The sequence below is a fragment of the Myotis daubentonii genome, chromosome 1, assembly GCF_963259705.1.
Source record: "Myotis daubentonii chromosome 1, mMyoDau2.1, whole genome shotgun sequence".
Taxonomy (NCBI): Eukaryota; Metazoa; Chordata; class Mammalia; order Chiroptera; family Vespertilionidae; genus Myotis; species Myotis daubentonii.
Window position 1 is genome coordinate 229,755,667 of NC_081840.1, and position 21,466 is coordinate 229,777,132.

The 21,466-nt window shown below is 47.2% G+C and overlaps 1 protein-coding gene across 2 annotated transcripts in view; it reads left to right on the plus strand.

The window, feature by feature from the left end:
• The window catches only part of CLNK (cytokine dependent hematopoietic cell linker), a 132,093-nt gene that overhangs the window by 28,354 nt on the left and 82,273 nt on the right, over positions 1-21,466 (plus strand). Inside the window, exon 3 of one of the 2 annotated variants that reach the window (XM_059675710.1) lies at positions 17,983-18,045. In XM_059675710.1, coding sequence (XP_059531693.1) covers positions 17,983-18,045 — 63 coding nt within the window. The remainder of the gene's footprint in view (positions 1-17,982; positions 18,046-21,466) is intronic. The other variant, XM_059675716.1, reaches the window with a different exon arrangement.

The window sequence follows — 21,466 nt, forward strand, 5'->3', positions numbered from 1 at the left end:
CGTGGGAGTCTGCTGCTGGGCTGTTTTGCATTGGCCAGAACTGGCTGTACGCACCAGAGCAAGAGCATTCTAGAAATTTCTTCAGTGTAACAGGGTTTGGCCTTGAGATATAGCAGCATTCCTGTGGGTGGGGAAAGCATCTATTGTGGTCTAAACGGTGTCACCACCACCTCAAAATTCATATGTTGGCGTGCTAACCCCCACACCTCAGAATGTCACTGTATTGAGGGAGAAGGTCTTTAAAGAGGTAAAACGAGGTCATGCGAGCGGGCCCTACTTCAACATGACTGGTGTCCTCATATAAAGGGTAATGCGGACACAGATGGACAGGGGGGATGCCATAGGGAGACGGAGAGGAAGGTGGCCATCTATCAGCCAAGGAAAGGGGTCTTGGAAGAAAGAACCCTGCTGACACCTTGATCTCAAGTATCCAAAACTCTGAAAAAAATAAATTTCTATTGTTTTGGCCACTCAATTTGCGGTTCTCTATTATAGCAGTTCCCATAAACTAATCCAGCATTTATTTGCTAAATCTTACCAGATGATTCTAGCAAGCAGACAAGTAGAGAACCCCAGCTGTAACTCACCAGGAACACCCATCAATACCAACACCAATGTCAACAGCAAGGATGATAACAATGAAGTAAGCATTATAGCTTCTTACAATCCACATGCCACTTTCACGTACATTTTCACAAAGTCGTGTAAGGAGTAATCATGCTTCCCAATTTACAGATGAGCAGCGGGAACCTCAGGAAGTGAAGGGATTTGTTCACGTTCACGGAGTCGATAATTAATAGAGCCAGACCACAGACACTAGCTCCTGGACTCCTCAACCCTGAACTTCATCCCGTCGTATCACCTGCCTTGCACCAAAACCACCTCTGAGCTGGATCACCACATGTCTCAATTTGCCTAAAACAATCCAAGTCTGCACTGTTTTCCCAGAGTAATGATGAGTTGTGCCCCCTGTCACTCTAAAATTTACTACTCATTACATGGTCACCTACATCTAAGCCGCAGTAGATAGTGAAAGCTTTCCCAGTAGATTCACATCCTCAGGAGAGCACAGCAGCTGTGGATGTGGTAAGGAAACGCCTTTGTGTAATCAGAGGTCTCAGGGGTAGTACAGGAGGAATGACCGACGTGTTTCAGGGTCTTTCAGAGAGGTGGGACCTACGTGGAATTCTGATGTTGTGCCCCCAAACATCTGAAATATATATTTGCTAGTCTGTTACAGCAACAGAGAGTCAGTTGCTACCACCTATAGGTTCATTATTTTGTTGGCACCAAGTGTGTTGTGAGTGAGCCCTTCTCCAGGGCAGATTTCTTTCACCCCGTGGTCCAGGGACCCAGCCTCACACCTGGACCAGGTATCTGAGACAGGGAGAGAATAGGGGATTAGGACACCCTTCCCTTCTACTCACATCCCATTGTCCAGGACAATTGCACAGCCCCGTCTAGCTGCAAGCTTACCTGACAAACCCCACATTTCAAAACTCAGTCCCAATCTAGCACATCAACCTCATGGCCTACAATCTCCTGCCGGCACACGCAATGCATGATAGGGAAGCTGTCTCCATGCCTCTGAGTGCTCTAGTCTCTCTTGCCACACCTCATGCCCCAAGGTCCATTGAGGTGGTATCTACTTATACAGCTTCCTAGGGCTGCTGTGACAAATTACCACAAGTTTGGGAGGCTTAACGCACAGAAATTTATTCTCTCAGAGTTCTGGAGGCTGGAAGTCCAAAATCAAGGTTGTCAGCAATTCTTAGCAATCCTTGACTTGTGGCTACATTACCCCAATGTCCTCTCTGTGGGCCTATCCCTGTGCTGCTTCTTCTCTTCTTCTAAGGACGCTACTCATATTCGATCAAGGGCCAATCCTCCTTCAGTAGCTACTCAACTTATATCTTCATTACATCTGCAGAGACTCAACGTATCTTCTTGGAGGACACAATTCAACCCAGACCCCTGCTTGAGAAGTCTCCCCAGTGCCCTCTGTGTTCTCTGGGCCACATGCCACATACCATGAGTATGGTCTTCATCGTAGTGTGGGCGCTAGTGGTTTGCACATATCTTTTTCCACCTTGTGAGCAGGGACAATGGCAAATGTATCCTGTGTATCCAATCTCTGCCCCCCAGCAGCATCTCATGATGCCTGATGCTCCTCAGAGCAGGCTAGTCTGGAAAAAAGAACTTGAGCTTCAGAAACAGACCTTCCTTTGAACTACAATCCTGCCACCTCCTATCCATGTGCCTTTGGGCAAGATATTTAACCTCTAAGATTTCCAGTTTCTTCATCTTTAAGATGATTATGAGAACCTAACCAAACCACCTGCAAGCCACAAAAGGAATGTATTCTCTTCCAAAGAATGCCCAGTCTAACTGCTCCTTTCAACACAGTCCCTTTCGGCGAGTGTGTTCTCAGAGCTTTCATTAACTCTAACGACCTCCACTAATTTGAATGAACCTGAAGGGAAACATCACATCGTTCCCCGGAGCTCTGGGCCAGAGCAAAAAAAGCTTCAGAAGGCTGAGCAGTGACAGGTATTTCACAAAACCCAAGTTTGATTGGAAAGCTGGAAATGCAGAGGTGCCTCTGAGAAGCAGTGAGGCAACTGAAAGTACTTAAAGTAATTAGTGCTAAGAATGCACAGTGATTTGCAGAGCGGCAGAGCCCTGTAGGCAAAATCCGGGCCGTGCGCTATTTTTTCTTCCATGAGATCAAATGTGGACAGGTAGAAAGCGTCAAGCTTGACTTGCCGGCAAAATGACAGGCAAATGCAGTAAATAGAACTAATTAACTTCAGCTTCATTCCCCAGGTTACAAAGAGCCTGGTGTGCATAGGGAGCTGGCAGGGAAACCCTGGGGTCTCTGGACCTGCCCACTGACCCGGGGACAATGTGTAAGACACCTCCCCACGTGACTTCCCCGGCATTTCCTTCCATATCCAAAGCCTCCTGTGGGCCACTCTTTCAGGGAAAATATTCAGTCTTCCTCCTTTGGTCTCTTCTCAGTGTCCCCTCTTTTCTTAGAGGCCTTCCCTGGAGGATCTAGTGGCCTCCAGCTCCCTTTTATGAAATCTGGCACCTTCAAGAAACAAGTGTGGCCAAGGAGAGGGAGCACCACCCAACAATGAAGGCAGGGCTCAGGCCAAGACCTCCAGTCTGGATCCAGCTCTACCTCTGTGGTCTGGGAAGGGGACTGCATTACTCTGGGTCTCATTTTCCTTGTCTGTAGAATGGGAATTTTGATTCTGATCTCACCCATTGTCTCAAGTATTTATGGGAATATGTAAACACAGCCCATAGCCATCACCTTTATGGGAAAGACCACCCAACAGTGCTTAACCTCTCCCTCCTTCCATATCCAAAGCCTCCTGTGGGCCACTCTTTCAGGGAAAATATTCAGTCTTCCTCCTTTGGTCTCTTCTCAGTGTCCCCTCTTTTCTTAGAGGCCTTCCCTGGAGGATCTAGTGGCCTCCAGCTCCCTTTTATGAAATCTGGCACCTTTAAGAAACAAGTGTGGCCAAGGAGAGGGAGCACCACCCAACAATGAAGGCAGGGCTCAGGCCAAGACCTCCAGTCTGGATCCAGCTCTACCTCTGTGGTCTGGGAAGGGGACTGCATTACTCTGGGTCTCATTTTCCTTGTCTGTAGAATGGGAATTTTGATTCTGATCTCACCCATTGTCTCAAGTATTTATGGGAATATGTAAACACAGCCCATAGCCATCACCTTTATGGGAAAGACCACCCAACAGTGCTTAACCTCTCCCATTGCTACCAATAGCGGAGAGTTGACACAGGGCCAATACTACATGTGAAACATGACACTGTCTAGTACTTCTTACAATGACGCTGCTGATGCCATTACCATTGGGGTGGATTCTCTCTGCTTCTTGTCTATGCATTTTCTGCCCAATCACATTCCCACTGCTCGGTGTGGTGTGAAGCAGTTGTAAAATCAGAGTAGGAAGATGACAGAAACTTGGTCCTTGAGGCCTTGCAGACATCCCAGAGGGCCTTGTGAACCAAAGGAAAGAGAATTAGTTGTAGAGTCAGATATTCCTGGATTAGGCGCGTCATCTCCATCCAATTGCTGATCTTATTTCCCTGTGATGACAGTCAAACTTCCCATTTAGGGGAGGAGAATTAAAGGATGAAGTTTTAACATGTCTCCCTGCACATAATTCCTCAGGAAATGCCAGTTTTCATCAGATCCTCAGAGGAGACCACAACCTGCTAACAAAGATGGGGGGGGGGGGTAACCAAAATAGCACAAACAATGATGCTCTCAACCTGAGAGAACTGTTAACTTAGCATTAATTCTGTAAATGAAAAGACTTCCCAGATTTCAGGTGCTTCTGCTGTGAGAGGCCTAGCTGTACTTGCTTATCTGGATCTAAGTTAGAGGTATTTTTAAAGATGATTTAGTTCATGTTGAGTGATGAATGCAAAAATAGTGAGAGCGCCGAAAGTGGTAGAAATAAAAATGGATAGTTGTTTTATGTGAAAGGGGAATAAAAATGACGAATGTCACATGGCTTCTGTGGCATGACTTTTTCAATTGTAGTGGTGTTCCAGCAGACAAACAGAGGATCTGTTGTGTTTGAAAAGTGTGGCCAATGTGAATCAATAGCCTTTATCAACAGGAGAAGAAAGTGATTGTCAGACTCTAGGCTGGACACAGGGCCCAGGACACGCAGGGAGCCAACGAATATTCCACAATGGTCCTACAAAGGTCAGCTGTGCTAAATTAAAGCTGCACGCTGTGCAATGCATGAAACGCTATGCAGATTGCCAGGCCAACATCAGAAGGCCTGATCTTCTTCTATGTACCTTCACATGGAGCCCTGGTAGGGTTTAGGATATCACCTGTACCCTCCATGGACTGGGCACAGGTGGTGGAGGGTGTGGCAGGGATCAGATGAAGAGAAGTAGACAGATCCAAGAGGTAGTCTGGAGGGAAAACCTCCAAGATTGGTGATGGCTTTGTAATGGGTAATGGGGGTAATGGGTGGTGAAGGATGGCTCTTGGACTCCTCTATTACACAACTGGGTGAAAGAAGGTGCCATGTATACAACCAAGGACACCTGGGGAGATGGAGATTTGAATATTTTAATTTTTATATGCTGCTCAGGTATTCAGTTGGCAATGTCAGGTGGCCAGGCTATACAAGGACTGCCCATGTCGTCAACATCTGTTAGTATCTCAACTCAACCTGTGAATTGGTGGCATGCATCCTTAGCCCTCTGTTCATAAAAAGAAGTGAAGTGTTCAAATAAAAAGACCTCGGATGCCAACCCAGTTGACTCCTGACTCTAGCGTCCACTGGCCGTGTGACATCTGAAGGACAGCTGGAAAACCCTCTGTGGTTTGAACTTCATTAAAAAGTAGAAATAATTTCTCTGTCACCAAGTGGCTTTGAAGAGAATGAAAGAGACAGAAACCTTTCTGATTGCCAGACCCGAGCCTTCAACTATTCCCCTTTCACCCTTCCAGTTCCCCTTCTCTTCTCCAACCCGGTGGGCTGCTGGCCCAGAAGCACCAGGCGGGGTTACTGTCATTTACAAAGTCCTAGTGGAATATTGCTGAAGCTTTGGGGAAAAATGGTTTTGGGGCCTCCCTCATGGGAGCTCGAATCCTAAAGTCTCCGGAGAGCTGTGACAATTAATAAAAAGCCCTCCCAGTGAGCAGCCAGGGTGGGAACACTGTCCCCCTCACTGCATGCTGCCCTATCCCCCCATAAGCTCTGCACTTAGGGAGATGTTGCCCCAAAACCTACTTGGGCTTGAGAGACACTGGCCTGGCCAGGGGAGCAGGGGAAGTGCCTCTTCACGATAAAGGGGAAAGGCGAAAACCGCTGAGGTTGGCTGAAAAGCTAAACCTTGAGCTGAGGTTTTCCAGGGCTGGGTGTTAGGGGCACCACACCCCTGCTGTTCTGTGCTCACTTCCGGTTCCTGGAATGTGTGACTGTCAGGGGCCTCCTGGGTGGACACTGTTACCTCGGAGCCAGGATTGCTGTCATGGGAAGGTGAGCCCACCTCCTCCCTCCTCCTTAAAGCCCAGGCCAGGCTAGCACTAGCGATAACCACTGTCTATGGGACAAGGACCTACGCCCAAGGCTGTGAGGGCGGAGGCACCGCTGCTTTGATGAGGATGAGACAGAGGCCACGACCATGCCCTTTGTCCTGGGAGCAAGGGATTGGGTCCTCCCCGCTGCCTCCAAAGCCTCCCCACGCCTCAGGGTTCCGTCCACGCTGACTCCGCAGCTCTAGGCCTGTCCTATCCTGGTGAGCGGCTGAGAAACAGACCCTGCCTTTTAGGAACTTAACATTCATTCAGAGAGAAAAAAGGTAAATAATCTCCCAAATATATATTTGCCAGCTGTGATCAATCCCGAATATCTATGTTGATGTCCTGGTAGTTAGAATGTAAACTTGAGTTGAAATCTGAAGAGCAATTGCAAAACTAAGCAGAGAAAGAAAAATACAAAACTTCTGAGAGAACCACAGGGAGAAAGAAAGACCTCGAATTTGAAGGGCCAATGGCCTTGACCTCGGAGAGGTCCTCATTGTATAGGTGTGAGCCTGGGGCTCTGAGGCCACTTCCCCAAGACCACGCCAAGCTGGCCCTGGGACCCGTGGCTGCACAGGGGAGCTGTGGGCTCCGGGAAGAAAGGCCTGGATTTGAAGATGGCACCCCTACTTCCCAGCTGAATGCACAAACAGGTCAATGATGCCTCACCCACCCACCCCCCAGTTGGAAGATGAGGTTCGCCTCCCTTCCACTCTTTCTAGAAGTCAAGGGTAAAAATATCCTCAGGTGAGGATTAACAAAGAAAAATGAGATGGCTTGGTTTTGGAGCCTCTCATAAAACACAGACACACACACACCCTTAGTACAATCCCTATTGGCACTCTTCATCTCCAAAGTCCATAAGTGATCTCTGGAATGAGAACTCTATGTATATAGATTTTTTAAGTAATATTTTAACAGCTTTATTTGGGTATAATCAACACTAATAAAAGAGAAAAATGGTAATTGGCGTACGAGCTACCCTTTTCATTGGCTAATCAGGGCTATATGCAAATTAACTGCCAACTAAGATTGGCAGTTAACTGCCAACAAGATGGCGGTTAATTTGCATATGTAGGCACAATGCAGGGAGGCGAAAGGGAAAGCAGGAAGAAGCCCCCTGCCACTGACAGTGATTGGAAACCCAGGGGGGAGCTAAGAGCTGGGGGGCAGGGCAAAGGCAGCCCTGGGGCCGCCTTTGCCTTGCCCCCCAGCCATGATCGGAGAATCAGGTGCCTTTGCCGCCCTGGCCAGTGATAGCAGGAAGTAGGGGTGGAGCCAGCGATGGGAGCTGGGCACGGTCGAAGCTGGCAGTCCCAGGAGCTAGGGATCCCTTGCTTGGGCCTAAAGCGAAGCCCACGATCGTGGGGCCGCTGCAGCTGCGGGTCCCCGCTGCCCAGGCCGGATGCCTAGGCCAGAGGCGTCAGGCCTGGGCAAGGGGCCGATCCTGTGATTGGAGGGTGATGGGGGTCAATGCCTGAGGGCTCCCAGTATGTGAGAGGGGGCAGGCTGGGCTGAGGGACACTCCCCCCCACCCCCCCACACACACACCCAGTGCACGAATTTCATGCACCGGGCCCCTAGTGTATATAATAAAAATTATTGAATTGTACACTTAACATAGGTCAACTTCATAGCATCGATTTTTTGATGCATTTGTACTATGGTTTCCTCTACCAAACTGTGACAAGGGCTTTCGATACCAAAGCCATGCTGTTTCTCAACAAAGAGCTGGTGAAAACCTCCAGCTGAGTAGGGAGACGTCTTGTCTGTGGTGTGAAGACCCCCTTCCTCCCCATATTACTTTGAGCAAGGGTCGTGCCTGAGCCCTCTTCCATTGGATCAGGGCCCTTATGCTGGTGTCACAGTTAGTCATGAGCCTTTGAAGCCCGTCCATCACATCAGGTGACCCACATTGACATTCCAGCATCACCTCTTTCAAGCTGGTGATCCCAAGCCTTAGTTTCCCCAACTGTAAAATGGGAATATCTATTACAAGCCTGGGTTCCAGACTGGCTGTGCCCCTAATGAGCTATATGGCATTAAATAAAGGGGTAGAGCTCACAGACATTTAAGTGTTTTCTGCTCCTTGGAATCTTTCAATGCCTAGAATGTAAGGACTCCAATTTCCAAACAAAACTTTCTTTTTCTTTGTCTCTAAGCAGCTATCGTCCCCAAACCACTTTTTTGACCTAGACTCCAAAGTCCAAGTCCCATTTTGCCCCGTGAAAGAGTGATCTGAGAACTGTTTGAGGGTGTAAATTTTCTCAGCATCACAATCACACAGAAATACCTGGGATAAACGGCTTGGTGCTGACCCACGGTGAAAATGGATGGCGTTCAATTATCTTAGCATTGTTCCCCTCTCACCAGTGGAGCCTCAGCTTCTAATCCTGGGACAATAGGCTGGCCTGGGGAAGTTTTGCTGCACACAAAGAAAGTTCACCGAGAAGCCACGGCCCGGCACCCAGGGGAGAGTGACTTTGCCTTCACTTTTCAGTACATAAGGCATCTTTCTCCGGACATTTCCTTCTTCACATCTGCCTGGAAAGGATCGAATAATAACAGCTCAGCTGAATTGGTGTAGAGAATCTGAGGATAGAATGATTTCAAGGGCCAGAGACTCCAGTGGTCAATGTTCATGGTCTTCACTGGGTGTGGCTCACTTCCGACATGTGGTCCATTTGTGGGAGCAAGTCTGTGGTAGTGACTCTAACACAAGGAACACACCTGCTCACCCTCTGTCCTGTCCACCTCTCTCCTTACAGCCCAGGATTCAAAGCAAAAATTAAAGCTGTCCTTTCTCTCCAGTTACCCACATATGAAAGATACACAGGATCCAAACCACAATGCAAGCCTGTGGAGAAGTAACCCAGCCTTCCATCCCTCTCTTTTTCTCCTTTCTGGCTCGATGGTTCCGGGTAAACAAAACCACAGCGGAGGTGTTCCTGGGAATCAAACCATAATCCTCAGACGGTTGGCTTAGCTCATGAATCCTTAGTTCAAGTCTTTATTTTTATTTTTACTGCTCTGAGCATTAAAAGCCTAATATGCAAATTGTCCCCTCGACCAGGAGTTCAACCAGGAGTTCGACCATGGGGCGGGGCTGGCCAGCCAACCGCCTGCGGCCCCTCCCCCCAGTCAGCCCTGCCCCCAATTGCCCCCCCCACCCCAATCAGGGGCTGGGCCAGCCAACCATCTGCAGCCCCTCCTCCCAGCCAGCCCGGCCTGTTCACCACAATTGGGGTAGGCCTGCCAGACCCCACCTATGCACGAATTTGTGCACCAGGCCTCTAGTCTAATTATAATTTAAATTGCAAGAGAGTTCTGGGCACCTACTAAGTGCCTCACACAGAAGAAATCGAACATAGAAAGGTCATTTTGAATGAGCAGCTGACAGTCCCCGTGATGAAAAGTCCAGACCTTACACCGCCTTTCAGTTCAGAGGGGATGGTGGGTCTTTTCCTCTTGCTCATGTTAATCCTACTGGCAAACATTTTTTTAGAGGGGACAAAGAAAAAGGGTATTTGAATGTGGATCTGCCTCCAGTGATAAACAATAGAAGCTGGGAATTAGTCTTGGAGAACAGCAAACAGGAAGCACATGGAAGTCATTAGGGTTTGGGGAGGGTCAGCATGGGAGGCAGCTCAGGGAGTTTGTTCCCTTTGCGTTCCTATATGTGACGGTGAATAGAATTAACTTTTACTGGGCATCTGGCCTCATATCCACAAGACATTATTATTGCTCCCATTTAGAGATAAGGACCGTGGAACTCAGGCAGTAAAGTCATTGTCCTGGGCCCAAGACCCAGGGTCTGAACACAGGGAAGAAAGAGAACATAGACATGTCATGTGCCAGCTCTTTCTGGCACCTAGCTGAGCTCATTCTGCCACAGGACACCATGAATGGCAAAGTTCAGTGTGGGTTAGCCGGGAGCGTTCTCGTTAATTTTATAAAAGTTGGGCAAACAGCTCTTTGTGGAAAGAAAAAATATATATATATATACGCATATATATATATATACATATATATACATATATATTTGTACTTGTTTGTTATAAATTTTACAGCTATAAAGGACATATCATATATAATTTGTAGATAATAATGCAATATGCCATATTTTGTTTTGTAAATTTCCATATAGCTTGTTGATCCTAGCAAAATGATTTCATTGATTTTTGCTGAACTCTTACATCCCTAGCCAACCTATGGTTGCAATTGACAAATGAATACAGTTTTGACATCAATAGTGATTGATATTTTTCCTGTACATTCATGAGTAGAACAACTAAGAGGTGTGCCAGAGCCTCACTGGCATGTCCGGATGTGAGCAACTTCTTTGCTGAATCAGAAAATACTTTGAATACTGGAAAAAAATGTTTCCCATGTTTGTGCTGTGCACAACGTTACAGCTACAGACAACACAGATTTAAATTAAGTCTGCTTTATTAACATTCTCTCCATCATTTTCTTAAGTTAGTCTATTAACAAAGCAAAAACAAAAATCACACTTTGACTCATAGCATATGCCAATTCCTGTGGTGTAAATGTTCCCACGATGGCCACACTCAACACCAGTAAGAAGTCACTGGGTGTGGAATTGGGGAGAATGCACAGTCACATATTTCCGTCATACAGATACCATAGACATAAGCAGCACCCAGACTGCAGATGAAATAGCAAAGTGCAATAAAATAATTAGGAAGCGATGCAGTTTGAGTCTTTATTGCCTTCGTTTTTAATATAATTTATTCAATTGTGATTTTATATAATTTAATTTTTAACAACAGCTGTGTTTAATTAACAACTGGCTTTCAAAATGAACCATCAGCTCTACTGCACAGCCTGAGCCGCTCCAGCTCACTAGCGACCCAGGGTCGACCTCCCCCCTCCCCGTGCAGGTGCGATACTGAAGACCCCCGTCATTACTGACTCTCTGTTAAAAAACCCCCAAGCTTTTCTGGACACTGTACTAGTTGACCTTGGAAAAGGCATTTCACTTCAAGAGTCATTTCCTTCTTTGTAAAGCCGAGATGGTCATACCTTCATCATAGTGTTGCTGTGAGGACTGACAGAGTGACAAGCACTGTGACTAGATGGTACGCTTGCTTAGTAGCTCTTCAGGTGATAACTCCTTTGATGCTCAGAGCAGTCCTGAGAAGGAAATGTTATTGGCTTCACTTTGCTGATCGGGACAGTGAAGCCCAGAGAGACAGTCACTTCCCCGAGGTCACATTAAACCTGCCCCACTTGACCTGCACAGATCCCAGGGCCTCTTGCTAATGCAGATTCCGGGCCTGCAGGGCCAAGGAGGTGCCTTGGAACCTGCATTTCTAACCAGCTCACAGGTGATGCTGCTGGTCCAGGGACCACACCTTAATGAGGTGCTGGACTGCCTGGCAACTGTCAGTCTGATCTCTGTATCAATGAGTCTGTCTCTGTTTTGTTTGTTCATTCATTTTATTTTTTAGATTCAAGACATAAGTGAAATTGTACAGTATTTGTCTTTTACTGACTTATTTTTACTGAGCATATTACCCTCCAGGTCCATCATTTCAGCCTTTTCAGTGTTGAATAATATCCTATTGTGTACATGCACCACATCTTGAGCTTTTAATGATTTCCACATTAAGCAGAGATTGATTCAGTGAGTGGGGCTGGGAGAGGGAACTGCCACAGCCTCAGCCACTGTTACTAGGATAATTACACCTCCCTGGCCTCCCTCACTCCCCACCCCGAGGTCCCAGGTCCCAGAAAGCATCCATACCCACCTGAGTTACTGCAAAACTTACCCAAAGGCCTCCCTGCTCCTGCCTTGCCCCCAAGGCCCCTCTGTTCTCCACCCAGCAGTCAGAGAGCCTACGGGGATATCACCATTGTCAGGGTGTCTCCCTATCTGGGACGTGCCATGGCTTCCTGCTTCTGTGGAGTCCAAGACCTCCTGTGACTGCAGGACTCACCAGGAGTTCTTGGATCACATTCTTAATCCATCCCAGCACTCACTGCCTATCAGCCATGTGGCCTCCCTGACTCAACCCCCAGATGAGCTCCTACTTCCCAGCTTCATCCACCCCCAGCCCCTTAACTCCCACCTACCAGCCACCAGCCACCCCCCCTCAGTCCCCGGGCCTGGGTGCTCTTGCTGCAGATGCCCCACAGCTGGCCCCACAGTGCCCTCTCCCAGCTGTCACCTGCTCAGTGAGGCCCCAGACCACCCCATGGAACAGCCTCCCTGCCCACATGCCTTTCTGTGGATCGTGACCGCCGGCCTTCCCCTTCCCAAGGGCCAAGATCCTCTTCTGTCTTATTCCAGGCAAGAGGCTCTGTTTTCTTCCCTGATACACCCCAACCACCGAGAACAATTCCTGGCCCATGCTATGCACTCAGAGGGGAGAAATGTATTGTTGCATTAATTGTGATTAAGATTTCCAGCCCAGATATGGTTTGATTCCCCATCAGGGCACATGCCTGGGGTTGTGGGCTCGATCCCCTGTAGGGGACATGCAGGAGGCAGCCAATCAATGATTCTCTCTCATTGATGTTTCTATCTCTCTCTCCCTCTCCCTTTCTCTCTCTGAAATCAATAAGAAACATAGTTTTAAAAAATAAAATAATAGAATGAGGATGGCGGCTGCAACATGACAGACAGGTGGGAGGAAGTGAATGGAAGTGAACAGACTCCTGCTGACGGTGCTAGACGTTCCCAGGGGGAGATGGTGCAGCTGCACCCAGTGGCTGGCCCATTGCAGGCCGACCCCTCCTCTCCTCTCCCTGCCCCGCCTTGATTCCCTTCCTTTCCTTGGACCTTCTGGAGGCAGAAAGTGTGGGACCTGGAGGTGGAGAAAAGGATATTGTCTCGGGGCTCATGCTCTGGAAGCCCCCCTGCATATACGCACAAACCCACTCCCCGGGTCCCTGCAGACCACAGGGACTCCCACTGTCCCTTCACTCCTGGGTTTTCCCTGGCTGTGCACCAACCAAGCACAAACCAAGCTTTTGTTTTGAGAGTGGTCTTAAAAATACATATATTGCTTTTTTTTTTTTCCATGTCATTTTCTATCAGGCTTCCAGAATCTTCCAGGCATGACCATCTATAAATTAAATTCCACTATGAGCCCATCAATGGGCCCATTAACTGGGTGATTCACTGTGGGTATTGTGTTTGCTCATTATGTGCACTGATGGTCTCTTAGAAGTTCCGTTCCCCTGAGAGTCAAGACAGAGAAAAGGAAGCAGACAGCATTTGAAAAGATCAAATGTGAGGCTTCTATTTTTTGGGGGGGAAGGGGGAGAGGCGAGGGGGGTTTCTTTGTTTTCTTTTGCTGAGTGAAATTTTAAACAAAAAACAAGACAGAGAGGAAAGCATGGTGGTGGAGAGTAACTGGACGTTTGGGGGCCATCACTTTGTAGTGTATATAGATGTCAAATTAGAATGTTGTCTACCTGAAACAAGTAATAAAGAAGAAATATAAAAAGAGGAAAGAAGCTTTATGGGATTTCTTGAAACCTAAAGGACTCAGGATTACTCTCTTGCTTCTTAAATTAGATTATCCTTTTCTTTCTCTCCTCAAAAAGATTGAAAAGAAACAGGAGAATTTATTTAGACAGCGCATAAAAAAGCTGAATTCAAAGACTAGCTCTGGCAAAGCCAAGGCCGAGTGGCAGGACCTCGAGCCCCACACGCGGAGCCAGAGCTCAGTGTGGCCAGTCCTCCCACTTCCCTGGGCTGCGCGGTTTTCTCATCTATAAAATAAGCAGGTTCTGGCAGGTGACACCTACCTTTCCATCAAGCCCCGAGCTCTGAGAATCTTTAAAGCTCCAGCTCTGGCAAAACAAGGAGCTAAATCCAGACACCACCCTCCACTCTGCATCTGCATCCCATGGGCAGAGCCTGTCTATTCTGGCGTGTTCTGGATCCATTTTTTGCCTTCATAAACCAGAATGAGTCCTCCCCCCAGAGGTTCCTGACTCGTCTTCTCCTGCACAAACCTTTCCTCGGCTGCCCTTCCATTGAGGGGAGAGACAGGAACCCAGAGTTGGTGGGACATATGTGCACCATGGGTGACTGTGCAGGTGTCAACCCCTGAGTCCATTTCTAGAGGAGCTGGGCCTCTCTCTGAGTCTGGAAAAGCTGGAGGAGGCACCTGAGAGACCTCAGGGAGAGGGGGTCAGTGAGGGGCTACCTCCCGGCCAAGTGTAGATCCAACAGGCAGCCATCAGAGCTATGCCCACAGGAACATCAGGTTCGGGCCAGGTGGACGGGCCTGAAACTGGGCAGCCATTCAAATCAGGAGTAAACAAAGGCAGGACACTGAGGAAAGAAGATGTGACAAGTTGCCCGCCCGGCATGGCTTAGTGATTGAGTATCAGCCTATGAACCAGGAGGTTACAGTTCCATTCCCGGTCAGGGCACATGCCCAAGTTTGCAGGCTCGATCCCCAGTAAGGAGCATGCAGGAGGCAGCCAGTCAATGATTCTCTCTCACCATTGATGTTTCTATCTCTCTCTCCCTCTCCCTTCATCTCTGAAATCAATAAAAATATATTTTAAAAAAGAAGAAGAAGAAGGAGCTGTGACAGAGGGGATGAACCCCTTGCTTAGTGGCTTGGTTCCCTCTCACGTGGCTGCCAGCTTCTTAGGGCTGGGACCTTCTCTGTCTTTTCCTCCTGTGTCTCTAGTCCTAATATGATATCCAGCACATGGCAGCTACTCACTCGCTATTTGATTTGAGGCTGGCACCAGGGTCTGCCTCCCAATTTCAACTCAGGTCAGTAAGCGACTCGAGTCAAAGCGCTTTGTTCCCATGACCAGAGACAGCCTTTCAGGGGCTTTGAAGATGATTCAGAAGGAAAGGGATCCAGGATGGGACTGGGGGCTTAGGAAACAGGCTGTCACCTAAAACCCCTGGACACCACAGCCTCACCAAGGTGACACATAGAGTTAACCATCACAATGGTGTGAATGGGTGAGGGGTGGTAATGAAACATCTCATTGTGGCCCACTCAGTACTGAGTTCCTCGGGAAAGAGTCACCAGCTCAAACCTCCAGGGACCGGTTAGCTAATGTAAAAATGTAAGACAGTAGAGAGTGAATGGTTGGGCTTTATGAGCTTGAGAGGAAAAATCATATGTGAATATATTCAAATTCAAACTTTAAAAAAAAAAATCTGTGAGGCAAGAAGGCCGTGTATGTCTTTCCATTTTTCTGGGTTCTGCAGGGCAAGCACATAAAAGATGTCCGGTATCCAGGCTATAACGTGTCAAATCCCCAAGAAATTGAGCTTTGCTCAGGTGTTCAGGGAGAGTGCTAAGCATTTCCTGTGTTTTAAAAAAAAAAAAAAAAAAAAAGCTGTGTACAGGAATATAACCACCCATACCGCTTAGGGACCAAATGAAATGAACAAAATAGGTGTCAATCACTTGGAGAAGTTGTTTGTGACAACTGATGTGGTGACTATTTTAAGGGAGTTAGAGGTACAGCATTCAGCTGGAGAAATGATTATAATGGCCTCTCCCGGGCAAGAGTTGGAGAACCAGTTATTCTGGTATTTGCTGGAGTCTTCCCAAATTAGCTGGAAAACTTTCAAAAATTGGCCTGACATTTTCAGTAGTCATAGAAGTTTAAAAAGTAGGCTGCAAAAAGATTCTAGCTGATTTGGTTTGTAAATTTGCAAAAAAAAAAAAAAACTACCTTCTGGATGTTACAAAAGGGTCATCTCCACTCATACTTCCACAGTGAGTGTGTGACAATATGTGTGACCCCCAATTATCTCGTCTCCTGGTGCTCATGCGCCCCCCTGTGTAATCTCCTCCCCCAGTTGTAAGCAAGCCTGAGGCAGCTTCTAAACAACAGGATATGGCAAAATTGATGGGATGTCACTTCCATCATTGCATTCCATAAGATTGTAACTTTCCCCTTGTCTCCTTGGTGTGCACATTTTGATGAAGCAAGTGACCATGTTAGGGAGGCCCATGTGAAAAGGAACACAGGGCAGCCTCCAGCCAACAGACAGCAAAGAACTGAAGCTCGCAGTTCAACAAGCCCCAAGAATATGAATCCCATCAACAAGCAAGTATCCTTAGAATCAGTCCTTCCCCTGGTGAGCTTTCAGATGTGACCCCAACCTTGACCGATACCTTGATTACAGCCTCAACAGAAACCCTAAAATACAGGACCCAGAGCCAGGCTGGAAAAAATACAGACAGAACTAATACTGAGCATGCTCACAGGAGCGAAGAGGGAGGGACAGAATGAGAGACATTCAGGGATCTATTGTTAGGGTCTGGCAGTGATGTGGGGGCAAGATGCCAGGTTACTGGTTTGAAAACTAAGTGGGCAATGGAGCCACTCACTGGTGAAAGGGCCTGTTTCCACTGGAGGGTAACCAATTAGAAAGGCCCAGAAGGTAGTTGGATGCTTATGTCTAGAACTTAGAGGAGAAATCAGAGTGTAGCTATAGATTTATGAATCAAATTCTATCTGGGTTTTAAAAAATGAAATAATACAATGATTCAATATTTTGAAATCATGAAATAATTAAAAAGTGAAATGAGAAATAATGAAATGACACCATCATCTTTCTAGATGATCAGTTTACAATGACAAACTGTATCACAACAACTCACTCAGTTTTCTCTTCATCCCATTGCAGTCCACAATCTACACACAAATCCTGGATGGAGAGTCTTAGGCTATCACTAGGCAGTTCCTGGGGCCCTTTATTAAGATGAATAGTCACGCATGTCCGCTGAGGGCCCACTGTGGGCCAGGCACTGACCCAGGCCCTGGGGAGGCCACACCCTGCAAATCTCTGCCCTCATTGAGATGACAGGTCAGAAGCCTTCTCAGACATGATTATAGCTACAAGGTGAACAAAAGTGAAATTTCAGTTCAGAGGAGGGCTGGGTGGAGCTGGTCTCCCACTCGGGGAAGGTTTCTCTGAGGATGTGACACTTGGCCGAGCTCAGAGCATGAATCAGAGGGAAGGAAAAGAGGACAATGGGTATTTGAGAAAGAGAAAATAGTGCCTGAAGGAGCCTGGGGGAGGAAGTAGAGATAGTCCAAGGTCCAAAAGGAGGCACGTTTGGCCCAAGTGGAGAAAGTCGGTAGGACAATGAGTCAGAGGCACTGAGCAGATCAAGGGGCCCTGGGGAGAACAGTATCATCAGTAAAATGCTCATGAGACACCTGTAAAAGGACAGGAAATATATTCTGCTTGGCTCATTAAATAAGGTGCATAATAGTGATGGTCTGTGATAATGCATGCCTTAATGAACTTCAACAAATCAATTGGACTTAAAATAATTTAATCTCTTCATAGAAAATGCCACAGCAAAGTATCTACATTATATAGGAGTTTAATAAATATTGTTTGAATCCAAGTTGCTATTGTTAAATAGTCTGCCTTCCTACACCGATGATGCTTGCTAGCCTGGGGTCAAATTCAGCTAACATAGGAAAGCATCTAGAACATTCCTTGGCCCACAGGCACTGTCCTTGTTTGACCATGTGGTGAAGGTAAGATGCTCTTCATTTTACAGAGCGACATCACGGCGACTCATAGAAGTTAGGGAGGGTCTCACAGTGACCCTGCTAATGTGGGAGCAGGCCACATCCTCATCTTGACTGGAGCACCTCTTCTATCCCATGCTGCTGCCCCTTGAACAATAAAGCTCAAACATTTAAAAAATAATAATAATTTAAAGTAATTGAAATCCTTAAAACATGGATTTTTTTTTAATCCTAATGGAAATGCAAAGATAAATTTGGAAATATGTATGAGATGTTAAATACTGAAATCTGACTGGGTAGTTGTTTCTGTGAATGAAAGCACTTAATTTGTTTATCCCAGCTTCTTACAATTTCCTGACTATGACCTATTTTCTTTCATCCCAGGAGCAATAGAAGGCCAATGACAGAAGGATCCAGTGATCTGAACTTCGCTCTGCGGAAAAATAGGTGAATATTTTCTAGTTGATTAATAGAGGAGTGAAGAATTTGATTCTGTGGCAATGAAGCTGACCATCTCTATCTCTATTTCTCTCTCTCTCTCTCTCTCTCTCACACACACACACACACACACACAGAGTCAATGTGATAGGACAGCATTGCTGGCAGTGACCTTTGAGGTGACATGAAGGGAAAGGAAGTTGATGTGTGTGATGCAGGTGTAGGCTGAGAAGACCCCCACGGCCCATAGCATTTCTGAACAGGGCTATTTCCAGCACCCACCCGGGGTTCCAAACAGCCCAAGAGACGCCACTGAAAAGGAACCTTCTATTCCCCAGCCGATGAATGATTTAGATGATGGCTCATGGGTGGGTCAGGCCAAGGTCCACTGCCAGGTCTCATGAGCAAGGAGACTAGAGAGAGCCACCTGCCTCTATGGTTTCTGTTACTAAGCAATTCTGACATCAAGACTTCACAGGCTACTGAGAATACAGAAATAAAAGAAAGTCCTGGCTTCAGGGGGCTCACAGCCAAGTTACAGCTCAGAATGGGGACAAACATGATGAAACCACTGACAGGAGACAGATCCTGAAGTCAGGCCCAGCTCTGCAGACCAGCGTGTGGGCAACACCCAATGCTCAGAGGGGGTGCAGGTCTCCCTGTGCCTGGACAGAACTCCCTCACCATGGCCTGCAGGAGCAGTCTCCATGCCCAGAGGTGCCCGGGGGTCTCCCTGTGCTAGACCACTCCTTGAATCCTACTCTACTTCAACTCAGATCAATCGCCAGACACGTGTTCAGTTCCTACTATGTGCCGGGCACAAGGAGCCTTCTCAGAGCCCTAAGATTTACTGGGAGAAGTCGCTCTCCTAGGCAGAGGGGGTGAACGTCTGCAAGGCGGAACACGTGAAATATTTTCAGACCACATTAAGCCAAGAAGAATTTGTGGCTGTTCTCAGACTTCTTCAATGTTTACATTAAATCCATTTAAATAATGCATTTTACGTCCATTTTTCTTATTTCTTGACAATAGTGAGCGATGGGAGATGGAAGGGCTAGAAGCCTTCCTTCAGATGGAGATGGCTGTGGCAATTACAGACATCAAAGTAGTATTTACACTCACATTTGGGAGGAAAAAGAGAGAGCGGCTTTTTTTTTTTTTCCTGAAGCAAATTATTTCGGGATGTGTCACAGCACACTCAAGATATATTAAAAAGAGCAGCAGACGATGTTTCTGCAACCTGTTCCAAACCATTTATAAACTCAAGCTAGAAAAAAATCCCCCACATCCATACAAATCTCTCTACCATGGCATATTTTATAATGAAAGTATCGTATGAATATAAATTAGTTTTGAGATAGATAAATCAAATCAAAATGTCTGCAAACTATATATTTGGGTCTATGGTCTTACTTGAATAACTTTGAGCCAATGTTCTCAGTCTCCATACGAATTATAATTATCAGCATGTGGTGGTGGTGAAGGTCGGGGCAGGGGTGAGTCCTTGGGAGCTGGACTGGAATGCCAGGCAACCCGCACCCTGGCTGGGCGACCTCGCCCACACGAGCCCGTTTCCATCACAGCAGCGTGTGTATTTTAGAGAGGGAATTTGAAAAATAATAAACAAGCCCAGCCAGTGTTGCTCAGTGGTTGAACTTCAACTTATGAACCAGGAGGACACAGTTCGATTCCTGGTCAGGGCACATGCCCAGGTTGTGGGCTCAATCCCCAGTGTGGGACATGTGGGAGGCAGAAGATTATTGATTCTCTCTCATCGTTGATCTCTCTCTCTCTCTCTCTCTCTCTCTCTCTCTCTCTCCCTTCCTCTCTGAAATCAATAAAAAAAATTTAAAAAAACGGTTGAATGAAGGCCTAATGTGCACCAGGCACCACGAAAGGAACGTTGATGTTTAATCCTCAGGACAGTGCTCTGGAGTAGGTTTAAAACTATGAGATTTAGATAAGAAACGGATAGTTATACACTCCTTTTAACTAAACTGAGTATGTCCTTAGAACAAGAAGTGCTGTAGGGGCTGCAGGGAGGGAGGGCCCAGGGCCCTGCAGGGCAGGATCCTGAGAACATGGGAGGGGCCTCCCCCAGCCAAGGGGGCCGGTGATGTGAGTTTTTTATAGTTCTGGATGCTACCAGACACTTTCAGCATTTTCCCCAGGACCCCTTCAGAGGGTTGTATGCACCAAAGTTTTTTTAATCCTCATGGGAGGATGTGTTTTCATTGGTTTTAGAGAGAGGAAGGGAGAGAGAGAAAAAGAGAGAGAGAGAGAGAAACATCAAGATGAGAGAGAAACATCTATCTGGTTGCCTCCTGTATGCCCTCTGACCAGGGATAAAACCCACAACCTAGGTATGTGTCCTTATCAGGAATCAAACCTACAACCTTTTGGTGAATGGGACAACACTCCAACCAACTGAGAAACCTGGCCAGGGCCAAATATTTATTGAATTAAATAGAATTTTAAAAAGGAGATTGTTGAAACAAGGAAGGCTTCTTCTTACAAAGCATGAACCCCGTTTTCACTTATGAAAAAGGAGCCTTGACCTGACTCTACTTCCATGTGAATTTCATCTGCCTCAAAGGAGTACAGCAAGCATGTCAAACTCGTGGCCTTGTTTATTTGGCCTGTGTTAGCCTTTGAGTTTGACATGCTTGGAGTACAGGCTTGGGAGACACTCTCCAATCTTGTGTCTGTCAGAAAAACCAGAGAACCGATTCCAGGGGTGTCTACATGGGATGTGGAGAGGGTTCCGGCTGTGTGTGGACTGCAGGCCATGTTGGGATAGGACAGGCCTGGGCTGGACCTAGGCGGTCTTACTCTTGAGATGCCCCTCTTAGCTATGCTTCTCTGGACATGTGTGCATTCATTCACTCACTCATTCATGCTCATCCACCATGTTTTTGTGTACGGGCCATTATCCAGGCACTGTATTAGGCACCTGCTCTCCCTTTTAGGAGCGGGGTCCTGGGCAGGAAGTTTGAGAAATTGTGCTGTACTCTGTCCTGGTTAAGTGAGCGTGGGTTCCATTGCCCAGATGCCAGATGGTCAGGGGAGGGCTTTGGTGGTCACACTCCCTGTCACCATGGATACCTCACTGCTTCTTTCTGAAACTGTTCTACCCCAGCCTGCCCTCTTCAGGGCATCGCAGCGGCTCCCACGCACCTTTCTGAGCCACAGCTCTGGGCGTCCCTATCCACCTCCTGGCGAATGTGCACACTGCCCGCAGCCGGCACAGCCCTCCGAGATTACCCCTTCCACTCTTTCCTCTCCTGCACCACCTTTTCCCGGCTTGAGCTCCCACAGCTCCCTGCTGCAAACCCCACTCCCTCCTGGTGGGTGGTGGAGAGGAAGGGGGGTGGACCCTGCCCTCAGACAGGCCGGGTGTGAAGGGACATCATGGAGAACTCCTCAGGGG